Raw genomic sequence first — 20,616 nt, forward strand, 5'->3', positions numbered from 1 at the left:
GTGCTTTGTAGAAAGGTGTCAGTGGGAAGAATAAGTGAGTGCACACACGCCCCTCCCCATGCAGCATTGTCTAGTTCAGGGTGAGAGGGAACTTGTTCCTAGCAAAGAAGCGACATGTGCTGGTGTGGCTGATTTATAGCGTCATGCTGATACTTCACACATTAATGTAAGGTTTATTTTTATTGTTTTTATTTTCTCTCTGTCTCAGATTTTACAGCTTCCCATAGTAGTTCTGCTGTTCCAGTCAGTAAACTTATATTTGTCTGCACCTCCATGCTTCCTCCTTTACCTTGCTTTGCTCCTGTTGGCTGCCCTAAATCTCTTTAACCAGCTAACCTCACACCAGAATCACATTCAAAAGAATATTAAATGAATCCACAGTGGAGGAATTTATATATTTATTTACTTATTAGTACTGCTTAGGTCCAGTTTCACATACTGCAATTTTTAAAAAATTTTTTTTTTTAAATGATTAGCCCAGCAGTGGATGATCCACCGCTGGGCTGATAATAAAAAAAAAATTGATTTAGTTGTTTTTTTGGGATGTTGGGGTGGAGAGCGAAATTGCATGGGGTGGGGGGGGGGGGGGCAAGAAAATTTTTGTCCAGGGTCCAATCAATATTAAAGACGGCCCTGATAGCTGGAAGTTAAACATTTTTTTATACACGGTTTGAAAGTTATATAACTTACATAAAAAGGGCACATGGATAATATAGACCAATGCGGTCACTGCAAACATGTAAAATACTCCTCTATATGATACACAATACAGATGTCAAAATGCTGGCAATGTCACTGATCTGTGAATGGGCACAGCTTATCTGCAAAAAGCACCAATATGGCGGCACCCAGCACAAAGATGTGGCGTTTGACCAACTGGCACCAGTAAAGGGTTAAAGAAAACAAAAAGCTCTGAAGACAGCTGCAGGCACAGGAGGGAAAACAATAGCATGGTGAATAGTAACCATACTATTATAGTTGTGCCCAGCAGTGTTTTAACATTATACTTAGAATCATGAACCTACAAAAGCTTGTGCTACCTAATAAAATTGGGTTAAGTTTTAAAGAAACAACCAAGTCAAAATTAAATTTCCATGATTCAGATGGAGCAAACTTTCCATTTACTTCCATTATCAAAATGTGCAAAATCTTTTTAAATGCAGACTTTGAGGCACCAGATCCTACTGAGCATGTGCAAGAATTCACAGTTTATACATATGTTTTTTGTGATTGGCTGATGGCTGTCACATGATACAAGGGGAAAAATTTGAACTAACATTTTTCACAAAAACAAATCTGCTGCTCATTTGAAATTTGCTATTGCATTGTCTTTTTATTATTAATTTGTTGATTATGCTGCAATTCTGCTGTATTTAAAGGTCTTTTAAATATTTATTTTCCATCTTAAACAAAGTAAGAAGATGATACTTGTGTGAACATACTGCTGATATAATAATGCATATATTTATTTAGGATTTATATAATGTAAAAGATCAATAACAAAACCAGCTATTTCATAGCTTTAATCTAGCAACACTATCTGATATCTCTTTATTAAATAAATGATGTCCTGAGACAGCATGAAGTCCATATGTATATTTATGAACTGCTCAGGTTAGGAACGGAGATGTATTTTTCAGGCAAGGCTCGCACATACATCAAAGTTATATGTCTAGAAAAGTCTGGGATGCTGCTGTTCATTTTTTAATACAAATTTAAAATGTGTATTGATATTGTGGTAGCCTACTGGTACCCCGGGGCACTGCATGCACTAATGACAGACTACCCCTGCAACCCCCAAGCGTTACAATATCTATAATTCTACCTAGCAAAACACCTGCACTCACTTCCCACGTCTTCCCTCCTCCCACACTCACCCTAGTTTTTTTACAGACACCAAATTTATATAGTTTGGCTTCGGGTACAATATTAAAGCGACAATAAGTTGATCTGTTGTGATGAGTATTAAAGGGACATGCTACCCACATTTTTTCTTTTATGATTTTGAAAGAGAATGCAGAGTTAAACATCTTTCTAATTTACTTCTATTATCTAATTTGTTTTATTCTCTTGATATTCTTTGATGAAAAGCATATCTAGATATGCTCACTAGCTGCTGATTGGTTGCTGCACATAGAAGCATCATGTGATTGGCTCACCATGTACATTGCTTTTTCTACAAATAAGGATATTTTAAAAATGAAGCAAAATAAATTATGGAAGTAAATTGTAATGTTTAAATTTCTATTCTCTATCTGAATCATGAAAGAAAGATTTTGGGTTTAGTGGCCCTTTAATAATCAAGCTCAAGTATTTTAAAGCATTTTAAACTATAATTTTGTTATTGATACTAAAGAGCAGTCCAAGAATGCATCCCTTAAAAAAACGAGTGGAATCCAAGTTATTTGTTTTCTTTGGCCAATGAAAGACTGTTCTGAGGTGAAATTTGAGACTCACTGTAGAATTGCATCATGAGCAGAAAACCTGAGGATAGCTGCAACATGCTTTGTAGGTCTTTAGTCCTTCTAGGGCAGGGGTCAGCAACCTTGGGCCCCCAGATGTTTTGGAACTACATTTCCCATGATGCTGAGACACGGTTTAGGCTGTCTGAGCACAATGGGAAATGTAGTACTAAAACATCTGGGGGCCCAAGGTTGCTGACCCCTGCTCTAGGGTAGGGTTCTTTAATTCCAGTGCTCAGGGGCCATTAACAAACCAGATTTTAAAGGGGCACTGAACTCAAAAAATGTCATTCATATAAAAGCTGCATCAAAACAGGTTGATTTTTTTGGCCCTAAATAATGTGAAATAGCAGCTGGTTAAAACTAATATAGCTGTATTAAATGTATACTTCCTACTAATGCTAATTGGCTGGTGGGAACTTCCTAGTAATGATCATTTCCTGAAAAACACAATGATCATTAGTAAGAAGTGCACAGCTGACACTGGAATGCTAGTTTGGATGTAATTTATATTTCTTTGCATACTATAATTGTTTAATTTTAGATTAATATTTGATATAACAAATACCCGCATTTGAACTCACTAGATATTAGGTATCACCCTCTATTAATTTATATATCATAGTAGATACCCTATTGCTTCTCTTAGCGCTGCTCCCCCTCTTTGCTTTATATTAAGACACATTAAAATGTACTTCTGTTTTCAAATTTACTTTGTTCTCTTGGTATTGTTTTGTTGTTAAACAGTACATACCCTGCACTACTGGGAGCTAGCTGGTGATTTGTGGCTACACATGTTTGTCTCTTGTCAATGTCTCACCAGATGTATTCAGCTACCTCCCAGTAGTGCATCACAGTCCTTTAGAGAAACTTATCAAATGAGTTATCTACAAAAATCCCCATAGGTTTTAATTGTGTTTTTCTGTTGATAATTTAAAGGATTGGGATTAACCCCTATGTTTTTAATCCATTTGCATGAGTTAGGCAGTTATATTTCTTTTCTTTTTTCCCTTTTATAACTCAAAATGTTTTATGGTGACAATTTGTTGTCTGAACTAATTACAATTATATATAAAACAATTAAGTATGGGTAAGATCATGAGCTTATTCTTAACAATACTGTATCACAATAAAATATTACAATAAAATAATTATATGGATCCGGAGCCTCTACTCATAAAAAATGACACTATAGCAATAGTCTATGATGGACCAAGTGGTATAAAATATATAAGATATATAAAAAATATGAAATATATATATAAAAAATGGAGAGATGAAATGTATGCCAGCAAAATAGGAAAGAAAAACAAACACGTGTCCAAGTGCTATTTGTCCATTTTAGTTACCAAAAAATATAAGTAACGGTCAGTGAAAAAATGAATTGATTTTCAGTAGTTGTGCACATACATAGGAAGGTGTCCTTTAAGTGATGAGAGTGTTATTCCAAATGTTATAAAGTGGTGATATAAAGTACCTTAATAGTGCTGAAGTATCCTGTGTGTCAGCCAATATAGCTGCGTGATCACACAGGCATCCGTTCCTGGATTTTGTGATGAGTCTCTAAATAAGAGAGTGCAGTCACTCAATGGCTTCGTGGTGAGCCTGTTTCCAGAGTATTGCTGAATATATCTTCTTCTTTACTTGGTTCCTTGAGATGTAGCTGTTACAGGTGACACCTGTATCACTCCCATCACTTAAAGGACACCTTCCTATGTATGTGCACAAGCATTGGAAAATCAATTAATTTTTATCACTGACCCTGTTCCTTATATTTTTTGGTAACTAAAATGGACAAAATGGAATATGTCTGATAACTATCCCCCCCCCCCCTCGGGAATACATAGTTGTTTTTACTGTTATTAAAGAGGCATTTTTTGATGAGTACTACATTAGCATGATTACGTCTCATCATTATGATATTTCCTCTTGTATCTGCATCTCTCTTCATAGCTATTTTCTTATTTTAACCCTTTCAAAAATGATGGTGAGTGAGGTTTCCCACTGGGTGCCGCATTCTTGGAGTATTCTTGCTCCCTGTGACAGAAGTGGTGCACATGACAGTGATATTGTTGTCGTCTTGACAAGCCGGATCATGCGCTTCAGTTTAGCATTTACAATACAGAGAGGAACCTATACATTTTCTCATTGGCTACATTTCTCTATATTATGGCAGAGGGCTTTTTAAAATATTTGTTATGCAATTTTTAAACAGTTTAAAAAAACTTGTATAAATGTAACCACTCTCTGTTATGCAAGTTAATCCAAAGTGCAAAGTACAGCTGTTTCAAAAGAAAAAATACAGCAATTTTATGAATCTGTGAAAGTTCACTGCGTCTGTGCGATTGTACCATATAAAGCTTTTGCTACCAAGCATTTTTTTTATCTTTGACTGGATAATTATGCATGAACTTAAATTATATCCGACCCTCACATATTTTGCCCTAGCAATAAAGATTTAAGCTATGTTAAGTTATAAAATGAACATTTGGCTCATCATCTGCAGTATTTTACAAGTTCTATTTTCTGCTTTAGATTCTGCTGTAACAGAAAAAAAAATCTAACAGGTATAATCCCCTATTTTATAGCGTGCAGAGCGTGCAATTACTACTCAGTATTTCTCAAAGTATGACAGCTATAGATATCAAAGCATCATTTTAGATTATGGTCTCTTTCCACAGTAACATTTAAACTAAATAAATAACATATAAAATAAAAAAGTAATCATCTTATACAGTATATATATATATATATATATATATATATACACTTATCTTTCATCAGTGTGAGATAATCTTTGTTCTGAACTGGCTAGACCTTTTATTGATTTTCATAGACCATTTTGGAGCAGATTAGGATACTTCCCAGGAGCGTGGATAGAGAGAGACGTTTACATAGACACATATTGGATATTCAGTCTAAAAAAACAGTCCTTCTCTCACTTTAACCTGTCCTCTGCTGTGATATAGCTTTGGAATGAATGCTAAACTTACCATATACAAACTTATTTGAACAGTTCACACAAAAATGTTCTCCCCTTTAAATTGTTCCCAATGATTCATTTTACCTGCAGGAGTGTTTTAAATTGTTTACAAGTAGCTCCTTTACCCCTATTTTGGCATTTGAAATAGCTGTTTTAGCTTGTGGTATCCCAACCTATACTGAAAGTTTCTATACTGTAGTATATTCTATTACATAGCTTAAGTAAACACAGCCAGCAGAAGAGATTACACTCTCAGTGGGGGCATCATAGTTAAGTAATACAATGATAATTTTCCATTGTTCTCTCTAAGTATTGAGCTTTGGTTTTCTAGACAAATATAAGATAAGGAAGCAAGTTTGTGTACATAAAAGTGATAACATAATGATAGATCTGATATTACCTGAAGCTCAACCCATTGTAATAGGCTGTGGTTTAAAAGCACAAAACCAGCTACTTCATATACACAAATAAACTGAAAAATTTAATTTTTCATAAATTTTAAACTCTGCAGCTGGTATAACAAATCATTGACAATACATTCATATAAAAACAATTTTACAGTGTACAGTCCCTTTAAAGGGACAGTCTAGGCCAAAATAAACTTTCATGATTCAGATAGAGCATGTAATTTTAAACAATTTTCCAATTTACTTTTATCACCAATTTTGCTTTGTTCCCTTGGTATTCTTAGTTGAAAGCTTAATCTAGGAGGTTCATATGCTAATTTCTTAGACCTTGAAGGCCACCTCTTTTCAGAATTTGAACAGTTTTTCACCACTAGAGGGTGTTAGTTCATGTATTTCATATAGATAACACTGTGCTCATGCACGTGAAGTTATCTGGGAGCAGGCAGTGATTGGCTAAACTGCAAGTCTGTCAAAAGAACTGAAATAAGGGGGCAGTTTGCAGAGGCTTAGATACAAGATAATCACAGAGGTTAAAAGTATATTATTATAACTGTGTTGGTTATGTAAAACTGGGGAATGGGTAATAAAGGGATTATCTATCTTTTAAAACAATAAAAATTCTGGTGTAGACTGTCCCTTTAACCATTTACAAGGTAATTCTAGTTTCCAGTTATTAATATTCCCCTAATTTCTTTCCTTTTGTCACTAATGACATCATAATAGAGTATTCTGTAAATTAAATTTTAACTCTTATTTTGTATAATGATACTTAACAAGGTATTTTTTACTAATAATATTCTTGTATATTGCTATCTATATATACAAATCGCTTTGTATTTCATATGTGCAATTGGATATGATTTTTGTCATTAGTACATTTTAACAACTTAGATTATGGTTTAGGGGTCGATTTATCAAAGGCTTCGCAAGCCTTTCGACCCACTACGGCTACAGGTTCTCACAAGAGAACCTGCACGCCGTATTTAACAAACAGCAGTCATCAGACCGCTGCTTTCCTAATCTTTCGCCACCTCTAAAGTGGCGAAATTCAATTTCCGCGGTCCAGTCCGACCAGGGACATTGAGAGCTCTAACTAATATTTGTATACATAGAGGGCGATTTATCAAACTGAGGCAGACAGGGGCACATATACGCGCCCCTGTCCGCCGCAGCTCGCCTCTGGTGGGCTGAATTCCCCTGGTGGAATTCAGCATTGCACATGAGCGCTATTTTGTGCTTGTGTGCAATCCGCACCCTGCGCGCGTGATTGGCTGTGCGCGGGCAGGGGGCGGATTGCACGCAAGCACAAAATAGCGCTCGTGTGCAATGCTGAATTCCGCCAGGGGAAATCAGACCACCAGAGGCGAGCTGCAGCGGACAAGGGCTGTTCCCCTGTCTGCCTCAGCTTGATAAATCGCCCTCTATTTATACAAATATTAGTTAGAGGGAATGAGGCATATTTAAGAAATGTCTTGCGGACCTGATCCGACAGTGCGGATCAGGTCCGCAAGACATTGCTGAATGCGGAGAGCAATACGCTCTCTGCATTTAACATTGCACCAGCAGCCCACAAGAGCTGCTGGTGCAAGGCCGCCCCCTGCAGACTCGCGGCCAATGGGCCGCCAGCAGGGGGTGTCAATCAACCCGATCGTACTCAGAGCAGGCGGACAGGGTTATGGAGCAGCGGTCAAGCTCCTTTCGGAGCTCGATAGATAGGCCCCAATGTATCAGGTTAAGTTTCCCCACCTTTAAGAGATATGAGACTTGAATGCAGCCAATTAATGTTTTAGCCAATCAGCTAATGGCTTAATAGTTTTAAGGATTTGTGGTTGTATGGTTTATAGTCTATGATTACAGCATAGCTGAATAGTGTCGCACTGTTCTGACTCGACTGGGTTTGCCTATTTTTCTAAAATGTTATTTTATGTGGATCTGCTGATAACGCTTCTTTTTTCTTGCTTTCATGATTCAGATAGAGAACACGATTTTAAAAAACATTCTAATTTACTTCTATTATCATTGTTCTTTGTTCTCTCGGTATCTTTTGTTGAAAATCAGCGACGTATGCTTAGGTGCCGGCCCATTTCTAGAACACTATATGGCATCAGTTTTGCAAGAATGTTATCCATTTGCAAGAGCGCTAGATGGCAGCGCAATTTCCTACCATATAGTGCTCCAGATGCCTACCTAGGTATCTCTTCAACAAAGAATATCATGGGAACGAAGCAAATTTGATAATAAAAGTAAATTGAAAACTTTTTTTTCAAAATGGTTTAATGCTCTGCCTGAATCCCAAAAGAACATGTTTCTGTTTCATATCCCTTTAAGGTGGTACTAGAATTTAATTTCTGATCTATAAATTAATATAAAATTATATTTATATTCATATGCTTATAGTTATATATAACATTCATATTCTATAGGCCCACACTCCACAGGTGCTGAAAGGCAGCCTACCACTTGGAAGTTATAGGTTTCTACTTAAAGGGACAGTAAATTCAAAATTTAAATTTCATGATTCAGATAGGGTAGGCAATTTGTAAACAAATTTCCAATTTACCTTTATCATCAACTTTGCTTTGTTTATTGGTATTCTTTGATGAAGGCTAAACCTAGATAGGCTCATAGGCTGATTTCTAAGCCCTTGAAGGTCGCCTCTTATCTCAGTGAATTGTATTAGCTTTTCACAGCTAGACAGTGCTAGTTCTTATGCACAATAACATGCTCACACTAGATAACATGCTCACTCCTGTGTAGTTATGTATGAGCCTGCGCTAAATAGCTGAAATGCACGTAAAAATCACTGAGATAAGAGAGCCGTTTGCAGAGGCTTAGATACCAGGTAATCACAGAGGTAAAAAGTGTAATACTATAACAGTTTTGGTTATGCAAAACTGGGAAATGAGTAATAAAGGGATTATCTATATTTTTAAACAATACAAATATTCAAGTAGTAGGAGCCTCCCAGCCAGGAAACTGAGCGAGCCCTGTGCACAACATAGCACATCTATTGGAGGCCACAATATGCAAATATATCACACAGTTATAAAACTGCTGCCATATATTGCTCCACTCACGTGCACTCACCAACCCCTTTCTAACTGCTTGTCAACAAAGGATAACAAGAGAACAAAGTACATTTGATAATAGTCGCAAATTTGGAAGTTTTTCAAAACTGTAGACTCTATCTGAATAATTAAATAAATAGTTGGAGTTTTATGTCCATTTAACAAACTATTCCTGTTTACAAAATTACGTCAGATACACGAACATTATCATCAAAATTGCATAACAACCGTAACAGTGGTCAACAAATAGCTTTCAGGTACCTGCTTAATGGTTTTAACCTATATTTTCTTTTCAAATCGTATGTCTTATTTTTCTTCCTTATTGCTTATTTTCTTTTCTGCACAACTCACATTACGATTTATATACATCACTTTGTTTCTCTGCCTGGGTCTGTCCGTCCCTCTCTGACACTCAGGGCTCCATGTACGAAGCAGCGAAAGCTGCTCCGGAGCCTTTGCGGGGCAGGTTCGCATATGCGAGCCTGCTTCCCGCAATGTAAGAAGCAGTGGTCATTAGATTGACAGCTCCTTCAGTCGCGTGATTGAAGGGGCGGGCATTACACACTCCGATGAGTGTGTAATGGTACATACGGGCAAGCGGATCAATAGATCCGCTGCCCGTGTGTAGCGGAGGCGGGCGGACAGCCTCGCGAGTTAAGAAGCTGTCTGCCCGCCTCTTAGTACATGGCGCCCTCAGTTTTTTTCTTCTCTCTAAATCACTGTCTATCTTTCTATCAGTCACTGTAGGTTTTGTTCGGCCTCTCACTATTTCATTTACTCTTTGAAGAGTGCAACTTAGCCCACCCAGTATCTCCTGACCTCTAGAAGATAGCAATATCCCCTAAAACAATTCAGTTTAGTGCAAAACCCACCTATTTGCTCATTGTGTATTAGATCACACCGTATAATCACTACTGTTTGGACACGTGAACACATTGCCCATTACACTTTAGCTCAAAAATCCTAACAAGCATAAGCAAAAAAATGGAAGTGTCTTAACTTGAACCAGTTGAAAACTGTCACCTGGATAACAATTATCATCTTGAATTGCTGAACAGTCTTGCTACGAAGTTGTGTTCCAATATTTATCTTGCTATATTAAATTCCTAGACCTCTCTTTCATGCAACTTTAGACTATGAGGCCCATTTATCAAGCTCCGAGTCTTAAGACTCGCCAGAAACAGCAGTTATGAAGCAGACCACTGCTCCATAACTCTGTCCGCCTGATCTGATGAGGTGGACAGGAATCGCCACAATTCAACTCGATCGAGTACGATCGGGTTGATTGACACCCCCATGCTGGCGGCAGATTCAGCGATTGTCTGTCGGACCTGATCCGCACTGTCGGATCATATCCGACAGACATTTCATAAATAGGCCTCATTATCAAGATGGCTGCCTGATTCCTCCTAAATGTACAATAGGTATCAGCAAAGTGACAATCTTGCAGCTTACTATCATCTAGTATTTTATATGTATCTTTTAACATAGATGACTGAGCAAATGCTAACGCAGAAGCAGAAACACAATCTGACACACAAGCAGGTAGATAAAAACAGCAACAACTAGACAGATAAACGACTTAAAGAGACATTAAAGCCAAACATTTTCTTTCATTATTCCGATAGAGAATACAATTATAAACATCATTCCATTTTACTTCTATTATCTAATTAGTTTCATTTCTTATATATCCTTTGTTAAAGAAATAGCAATGCACATGGGTGAGCCAATCACGAGGCAACTATGTGCAGCCACTGAGCCTATCTAGATATGCTTTTCAGCAAAGGATATCAAGAGAATGAAGCAGATTAGATAATAGAAGTCAATTAGAAAGTTTAAAATTGCATGCTCTTTCTAAATCATGAATGAAAAAAATTTGTGTTTAATGTCCCTTTAATTAAAAGAACGAGACAGGCATTCATGTAGCATACATACATATGGGGAGACAGAGAGAGAGATAGACAGACAGACAGAAAGACAGACAGATAGATGATAAATAGAAAAAAACACAACTATATACTAAGCTAGATGAGGGGTGAGAGGTGGATTATGGGAAATCCATGTTTTTTTGTACTGAGACACAGACAAGAGCAAAATTCATTAAAAAAAGTGTATACAATGACTAAATAAATCATAAAAGTTATGACCAAACTTGTGCTGGTTTACCTCGACACACGCCAATGCTGTCCACATAAAACTGTGCTTTGCACTGAGCCTGGCATGTCCCATAAGGTTTTCCTCTGTAGTCCTGTTCTGCCTGCAGCACATGCTCAGGATTTACGCACTGTGTGCAGTGAGCATCTTCTGGGCCCACACAAGAACGACAAGATGGATGGCAGGCTGGTGATATAAGGCAAAGAAGAGAGTAAAATGCCTAAGGTTCCAACAGAAATGGAAATGAATAACCAATATCTCTTTCAGTATTAAAACCTGCAACTCAAACTCATTTCCCCTTCGAAAAAATGTCACAAAAAATAAATAAAACCTTGATTATTATTTAAACAATATCATGAAGTCAGACTTAAAGGGACAGTCAACACTAAAATTGTTATTGTTTAAAAACATAGATAATGCCTTTACTTCCCATTCACCAGCTTTGCACAACAAATATTGTATTTTTAAGATGCTTTCTAACATTTAAACCTCTAAATTTCTGCCTGTTTCTAAGCCACTATAAACAGCCTCTGCTATAAACAACTGCTAGTTCATGTGGACCATATAGATAACATTGTGCTCACGCCTGTGGGGTAATTTAAGAGTCAGCACAACACTGCACTAATTGGCAAGTCAATAGATAACAAATAAAAAGTTATGTGGACAGGGGGGCAGTCTGCAGAGGCTTAGATACAAGGTAATCACAGAGGGAAAAAGTGTATTAATGTAACAGTGTCGGTTATGCAAAACTGGGGAATGTGTAATAAAGGGATTATCTATCTTTTAAAACAATAAACAATCTATTGTAGACTGTCCCTTTAAGAATAATATGTGCTACCAGAATTGATATATTTTAGTCAGATTTTAAACAAGTTGCACAAATACTAGTTCAATATAAGACTGAGAGCACCATTTTCATTAAGCTTTCCTTTATATAATAAATGATATCATATAGACACAACATGTATTCTGTTGTTCAGTCAGGTTTAGCAATAATTACACCATACCTACCAACATTCTAAGCAGTCGAAAGTGGAATAAATACATTCTTGGGCATAGATGCATTATTTGTTGCTGTTCTTGATGAAATACTATGGGGCCGAATTATCAAGCTCCGAATGGAGCTTGATGCCCCTGTTTCCGTGCGAGCCTTCAGGCTCGCCGGAAACAGTAGTTATGAAGCGGCGGTCTAAAGACCGCTGCTCCATAACTTGTCCACTGCCTTTTCAATCTGCCCAATCCTATATGATCGGGCTGATTGACACCCCTGCTAGCGGCCGATTGGCCGCAAATCTGCAGGGGGCGGCAATGCAAAAACAGTTTACCAGAACTTCTTGTGCAATGATAAATGTCGACAGGGTAGGCTGTCTGCATTTATCGATAAACGGCGGACATGATACGCTACATCGTATTATATGCGCTCGCACTTTAGTAAATTGGCCCCTATGAGTTCAGAATTTTTTGACAATTTTTTTTTTTTTTTTTTTTGGCTTGTTTTTCTAAGTTATTCGCATTGTTAGAAAAGCTGCCGTTTGAATAAGTAAAACCATTTGTATTACATTTATAAAATAGAAGAAAACTTTGGTTAAACAGAGGAAAACAATAGCAAATAGGCTTTCAAAAGAGGTTTTGCAGGGATTTACATAGAACTGTAAGAAAGTAAAACAAATCAGCTATTTAATTCAGTATTGGTGATGACATGAACATTCTGATGTTGGTTTTTAAAATAACATTAAACATCTTGTGCTTCTGAGTAAAAACTGTATTTGCCTCACGCTCCCTAGAAAGGCCAAAAAGCAAATGATGTAACCCAGGTTTATTCTAAATGTTAAAATTTATTTTGCTGGTTTAGGCATTTTGCAGCGTTTTGAAGAAAACCTAGGTTTTCCTGTTGGCCTCCGTAGGGAATGTGAAAAAAGCAATTTTTTACACAAATACAAGAGGTGTTAAAGGGATACTAAACCCAAAATTTTTTCTTTCATGATTCGGATAGAGCATGCAATTTTAAGCAACTTTCTTATTTACTCCTATTATCAATTTTTCTTTGTTCTTTTGCTATCTTTATTTAAAAAGCAGGAATGTAAATCTTAGGAGCAGGCCCATTTTTGGTTCAGAACATGGGTTATGCTTGCTTATAGGTTTTCTAAATGTAGCCACCAATAAGCAAGCGCTATCCAAGGTGCTGAACCTTAAATGGGCTGGCTCCAAGATTTAAATTACTGCTTTTTAAATAAAGATAGCAAGAGAATGAAGAAGAATCGATAATAGGAGTAAATTAGAAAGTTGCTTAAAATTGAATGCTCTATCAGAATCATGACTTGGGTTTAGTATCCCTTTAATGTTTCTCACAACTGTCATCTCACACATAAATAAAACAATTTAAGAGATTGTTCAGTCATTTTTTTTTTTGTTTGGTTCTAAACTACTATAACCAGAAGCCTTTAAATATTTTATTCTGAGAGGGACTACGCATAGCCATCTCTGAGTAACATCCATGAGGTCAGTGGTTGGCCATTACTGATGCCACTGAGATATAGATATGATTGAGGGTGGTCATTATGTTAAACTTTGTTTACAGCTCTGCTACTGCATTCAAAGCACACAAAGAAAATGACTCTAGAGTTTCTGGGAGAAAAGTAATGACACACTTTAAGTTTCAATTTTCACTCTCATCAAGCCATGAGACAGCTGCCTGTTTGTCTTCCCTGAAAAATGTCACAGCTAAAAAATAAAATAACCTAACCTTCAATTACTGATACATCATTTAAATCAGATTCTGAGCAAGCACTGATAAACATGTAGCTATGAGAATTTTAATTATGTAAGTAATTGTGATTTTGGTATATAGCAATCTCCTGAGCTGCCAAATCATTTTTTGATTGTTTCGTGGGGCAGCACGAATGAAATCTGTCATTTATCTTACTCAAGGGTACGAAACAAGAAAGACAATCTCTAAATGACAAGAATGTATTAGGAAGAGTATAGGATTTGGTATACATCTTTAAAATTATATATATATATAAAAACAAGCTCTGTATGTGCTGCTGCCTATAGTAAAGAAACTTTGATTCAAATTGATTCCTGAGTGTCTGCCTAATTTCTTTGACATATATATAAAAACATACATATATATATTATAGATCAGCAAATAGGCACTGAAATGCAAAAAACAAAAACGCAAAAAACTCAACAGACTTCAACATATAGCAACATCAAACTAAACTGATTGAAAGACTGCATATTTAAAATATAAACAGTTGAAATTACCATTGCACAAGCTGCCATCAGAATAATAACTCTCTCCACAGTCGCGAAGGCACAGCCCTCTCAGTAAGGCAAAACGGGGAACACATGAAGTGCACTGATTGGCTAGTGGTCCAGAACATGTGGCACATTCCTTATGACAGGCTGGAGAAAGAAAAGAACACAACAAATATGTAACTAGTAATCAGATGCTGCAAATGTATTTGTTTATGTATTTATTTTGTAGCTTTTTGTCTAAAGAAACCTGAAGTTTAAAAACCTATACAGAAGCCCTGACTATGAAAATATAAGAACATGATAACCAAGATATTGATGTTCAGGTAAAATTAAGCCTCATTAATATCAACAATATATATTAGAAATGACCACAGTTATAATTAATTTAAAAAAGGGGTTTTATTAAGGTAAACATTTAGAATTGTTTAAAATACCTGGTGAATACTGGCACTTTGATAGAATAGCATCCCTTATCTAATCCTTACCCTGAGTTAGATTTTACTAAGGAAAGAAACATATTTTTTTTAGTTTTGTCACATTTAAACTCTGTGGATATTAGTTAATTTGTATAAGTGTTTGGAGAAGAACCCTCTATTTTAGATATTTTGTTCAGCAGGGTTCTTTAATTTCCCTTGAAAAAAATATGGACATGATCACAACTCAATTGTGAATATCTGACTTGTTCTTAATACATGCATAGTATATATATATCTGCAATTAATTGTAAGTATTTAAAATGTGATTACGTTATGTTATATTGCTTATCTTATCAGAGTCAGCGTTCTGAATCCTTTAGGATTTACTCCAGCCTCTCTGGGGGGAGTGAAACTCACAACTGCCAAAGGTAAATTAAATATGACAGTATATTACATGATTAACCATTTTATAGGAGACTTTATTTTGAGTTTAATGTCAGAGTAACTCAAAAGCATGGAACACACTGCTTACAATATAATGTCATCAAAACGTAATCACATTAGATGCATTGCAGGCTATCGCTGTTACTGAACAGCTTCATGGCTGCTCAAGTATACCTGAGTATTCCCTTACAGACAGGGGAGGATGGGGCGCCTACACAAATATAAACGTGAACACTGATCCACCACTTTCTAGCTCTAAAATTGAAGTTAAACACTACAGCTTATAAAAATGGTCACTGCCACTGTTTAACAACAGCTGCCCCATTACAAAGGTGATCTTATCTTTCACATGAGGGGCTTTTTGTCTGGATGCTGTCTAAATGATAGGAAAGGGTTTTTCCTATATTCCAACACCTCATTAGTGACTAGCTAGGGCAGAATGTCATCATTTCTATTTACTTGTTACCTATACCACAGGGTATGTAATTTTCTCTTTTTTTAATGTGTTATTTATAGTTTATTATATGGTTGAAATTATTCAAAGTGCCAAGTATTATGGGTTGAGCTATTTTAGTTTTTACAACCTTTTTTCATAAATCCTGCAGTTGGGGTAAATGGACATTAAAGAACTGCACAATTAACAACTGCATAATAAAAAGACAATGCAATAGCACTTACTGTTAATTTTAAATAAGCAGAAGACTTTTTTTCTGACAAATTAAAACATGTTTTTCCATTTGCCGACCACGTGTATCACGTGATAGCCATCAGCCAATCACAGACACTTATTATGTCCAATGCACAATTTAATAACGGAAGTAAATTGGAAAGTCTCTTAAAACTGCATGCTCTATCTAAAAGTTTAATTCTGACTTTAGTGTCCCTTTAACAAAATGTTAAAGGACCAGTCAACACATTAGATTTGCATAATCAACAAATGCAAGATAACAAGACAATGCAATAGCACTTAGTCTGAACTTCAAATGAGTAGTAGATTTTTTTTATAACAAATTTCAAAGTTATGCACTCCCCTTGTACCATGTGATAGCAATCAGCCAATCACAAATGCATATAGGTATAGTCTGTGACTTCTTGCACATGCTCAGTAGGATCTGGTGACTCAAAAATTGTAAATATAACAGACTGTGCACATTTTTTTTAATGGAAGTAAATTGGAAAGTTGTTTAAAATTACATGCTGTATCTGAATCATGTACATTTAATTTAGCCTGCGTGTCCCTATTTTAAATTTTAGGGACATACCCCTTTATAAAAAAAATATATCTTAAAGGGCCACTAAACCCAAAATCTTTCTTTCATGATTCAGATAGAACATACAAATTTAAACAACATTACAATTTACTTTTATTATTTATTTTGCTTCATTTTTTAGATATCCTTATTTGAAGAAAAAGCAATGCACATGGGTGAGCCAATCACATGAGGCTTCTATGTGCAGCAACCAATCAGAAGCTACTGAGCATATCTAGATATGCTTTTCAGCAATGAATATCAAGAGAATAAAAAAAATTAGATAATAGAAGTAAATTAGAAAGATGTTTAAAAATGCATTCTCTTTCTAAATCATGAAAGAAAAAATGTGGGTATCATGGCCCTTTAAGTATGCTTAAATGAATTCCACTTCAGTTTCCAATAAAGTATAGATATACAGTCATGCGAAAAAGAAAGTACGCCCTCTTTGAATTCTATGTTTTATATATCAGGACATAGTAAGAATCATCTGGTCCTTAGCAGGTCTTAAAATTAGGTAAATACAACCTCAGATGAACAACAACACATGACATATTACACTGTCAGGATTTTTTTTTAACAAAAATAAAGTCAAATGGGGAGGTAATGTGTGAAGAACTAAGTACACCTTATGATTCAATAGCTTGTAGAACCATCTTTAGCAGCAATAACTTGAAGTAATTGTTTTCTGTATGACTTTATTTGTCTCTCACATCGTTCTGGAGGAATTTTGTCTGACTCTTCTTGCTTAAGTACATTGAGGTTTGTGGGCATTCATTTATGCACACCTCTCTTAAGGTTCATCATTTCAATCGGGTTGTGGTCTGAACTTTGCAACACCTTGATTCTTTTCTTTTTCAGCCATTCCGTTGTAGATTTGTTGGTGTGCTTGGGATCATTGTCCTGTTCCATGACCCAATTTCGGCCAAGCTTTAGCTGTCGGACATATGGCCACACATTTGACTCTAGAATACTTTGGTATACAGAGGAGTTCATGGTTGACTCAATGACTGCAAGGTGCCCAGATCCTGTGACTGCAAAACAAGTCCAAATCATCACCACTTCACCACTGTGCTTGATAGTTGGTATGAGGTGTTTGTGCTGATATGCTGTTTGGTTATCACCAAATGTGGCGCTGTGCATTATGGCCAAACATTTCCACTTTGGTCTTGTCTGTCCAAAGGACATTGTTTTAGAAGTATTGTGGTTTGATCAGATGCAACTTTGCAAACATAATCCGTGCTGCCATATTCTTTTTAGAGAGAAGAGGCTTTCTCCTGGCAACCCTTCCATACAAACCATAGTTTTTCTAATTGTACTTTCATGAACTTTAACATTTAACATGCTAACTAAGGCCTGTAGAGTCTGAGATGTAACTCTTGTTGTTTTTTTTTTGTTGCAATTTCTCTGAGCATTGCACGGTCTGACCTTGGGGTGAATTTGCTGGGACGTCCACTCCTGGGAAGATTAGCCACTGTCTTGCATGTTTTCCACTTGGGAATAATCTCACTGTTGAATGATGAACTTTAAATTGTTTTGAAATGGCCTTATAACCCTTCCCAGATCGATGGGCAGCAACAGTTGCTTCTCTAAGATTATTGCTGATATCTTTCCTGCTTGGCATTGTGTTAACACTCCCACCTGAATGCTCCAGAACAGCAAACTGCTAAAACGTCAGCATTTATAGAGGTGGTCACATTTGCTGCTACTCAGCCTCTTATTTCCGATGGAAGCAGTAAGGGTGTATTTAGTTTTTCTTACATGGCTTCTCCATTTTGGCTTTATTTTTGTTAAATAAATCATGACACTGTGTAATATGTCATGTGTTGTTGTTCATCTGAGGTTGTATTTACCAAATTTTAAAACCTGCTAAGGACCAGATGATTGTTTTTATGTCCTAATACGTAAAGCCATAGAGGCCGAATTATCAAGCTCCGAATGGTGAACTGCTTGTGCAATGATAAATGCCAACAGCGTATGCTGTCGGCATTTATCGATGTCCAGCGGACATGATACGCTACATCGTATCGTGTCCGCTCGCACTTTGATAAATATGCCCCATAGAATTCAAAGAGGGTGTACTTCCTTTTAACATGACTATAAATGATCAAGGATCAAGAATATAAATCCTGCAGAATGCACACTAGGCTCTCTGTGGGTGGTGGTGGTGGGGGGGGGAAATCCTTTTTAAACATTTGGTAAAAGAATGCTAAAAAAACTAACAAGAAAATTGCTATTTTTTTACATTTTGAGATTAAAGGGAAAAATAAGAAATACATTTTTGTAATGTACTTTCATTGATTTTCTTGCTATTTAAAGGACCACTAAAAACAGTAGAATTGAATAATCAGTAAATACATAATAAAAAGACAATACAAAAGCAATTCCTTTTAATTTCAATTTTTTTAGACAAATGTCAAAGTTAGTTACATTTTGCTGTCTAATACATCATGTGTCAGTCATCAGCCAATTACAAATGGCATATATGTATATTTTGTGAATCTTGCAAATGCTCAGGAGCTGGTGCCTCAGAAAGTGTGTATATAAAAAGATTGTGCACAATGATGGTGGATGTATTTTCATCAATACAAAAATAAAATAAAAAAGATTGTGCACATTTAGATAATGTAAGTGATTGTTTGCTCTTTCTGAAACATGACTTGACTGTCCCTTTAGCTTTGAGAATTGCAGTGTTTGCACTCCACTCACAGAGGCTAAAGTGCATTCCAAGGAATGCAGAACCCTTACACTCTTTAAATGCTGGGCAGTAATGAATCAATATGTGCAGGAGCCCAATTCTATCTGTCCCTAATTGACCACAGTAAAGCAAGTAAGAAACAACATATCAGAGGGATTTCAAGGGGTGTGTCCAGGACTGCAATACAATGCATATTTTTCAAACAAACGGCTAGATTACGAGTTGTGCGTTAGGGTAAAAAAGCAGCGTTAACAGGTCCTAACGCTGCTTTTTTACGCCCGCTGGTATAACAAGTCTTGCAGGTTTAGGGGCCCGCACATTTTTTTGGCCTTACCCCAAAACGACTTACGTAAACTTCGTAAAGTCTTTTTTCTATGGGACTTCCATAGTGCCGGTATTACGAGTCTATCCTGGGAGGCCAAAAAGTGAGCGGTACACCCTCTACCTCCAAGATCCCTAACGCATTCTAAAGTCAGTAATTATGAGTTTTACACTACAACGCCGTAGCATAAAAGTCATAACTAAAGTGCTAAAAAGTACACTAACACCGATAAACTACCTATTAACCCCTAAACCCAGGCCCTCCCGCATCGCAAATCCTAAAATAAATTTTTTAACCCCTAATCTGCCACTCCGGACATCGCCGCCACTATAATAAACATATTAACCCCTAAACCGCCGCACTCCCGCCTCGCAAACACTAGTTAAATATTATCCCCTAATCTGCTATCCCTAACATCACCGCCACCTACCTACATTTATTAACCCCTAATCTGACATCCCCAACCTCGCCGCCACTATATTAAATGTATTAACCCCTAAATCTAAGTCTAACCCTAACACCCCCTAACTTAAATATAATTTAAATAAATCTAAATAAAATTACTATCATTAACTACATTATTCCTATTTAAAACTAAATACTTACCTATAAAATAAACCCTAAGATAGCTACAATATAGCTACAAAAATCCTATTGGCTGATGCAATCAGCCAATAGGATTGAAGCTCAATCCTATTGGCTGATTGGATCAGCCAATAGGATTGAACTTCAATCCTATTGGCAGATTGCATCAGCCAATAGGATTTTTTCTACCTTAATTCCGATTGGCTGATAGAATTCAGCCAATCGGAATCTAAGGGACGCCATCTTGGATGACGTCATTTAAAGGAACCTTCATTCAGTAAGAAGACTCCGGATGAAGAGGATGTTCCGCGTCGGATGTCTTGAAGATATAGCCACTCCGCGTCGGATGGATGAAGGTAGAAGATGCCGTCTGGATGAAGACTTATGCCCGTCTGGAGGACCACTTCGCCTGGCTTGGATGAAGACTTCTCCCGGCTTCGTTGAGGACTTCGGCCCGGTTGGATGAAGACTTCTGCCACATCCTTGAGGATGGATGTCCGGTCTTCAGAACAGTAAGTCGATCTTCAGGGGGTTAGTGGGTTTTTTAAGGGTGTATTGGGTGG

At 36.6% G+C, this 20,616-nt stretch overlaps 1 protein-coding gene across 1 annotated transcript in view; it reads right to left on the reverse strand.

Moving 5' to 3' along the window:
• Window positions 1-20,616, reverse strand: part of FRAS1 (Fraser extracellular matrix complex subunit 1) — an 868,578-nt gene that overhangs the window by 407,411 nt on the left and 440,551 nt on the right. The window contains 2 exon segments of the mRNA XM_053703296.1: window positions 11,090-11,263; window positions 14,345-14,485. Coding sequence (XP_053559271.1) covers window positions 11,090-11,263; window positions 14,345-14,485 — 315 coding nt within the window.

The sequence above is a fragment of the Bombina bombina genome, chromosome 2 (genome assembly GCF_027579735.1).
Source record: "Bombina bombina isolate aBomBom1 chromosome 2, aBomBom1.pri, whole genome shotgun sequence".
NCBI classification, from domain to species: Eukaryota; Metazoa; Chordata; class Amphibia; order Anura; family Bombinatoridae; genus Bombina; species Bombina bombina.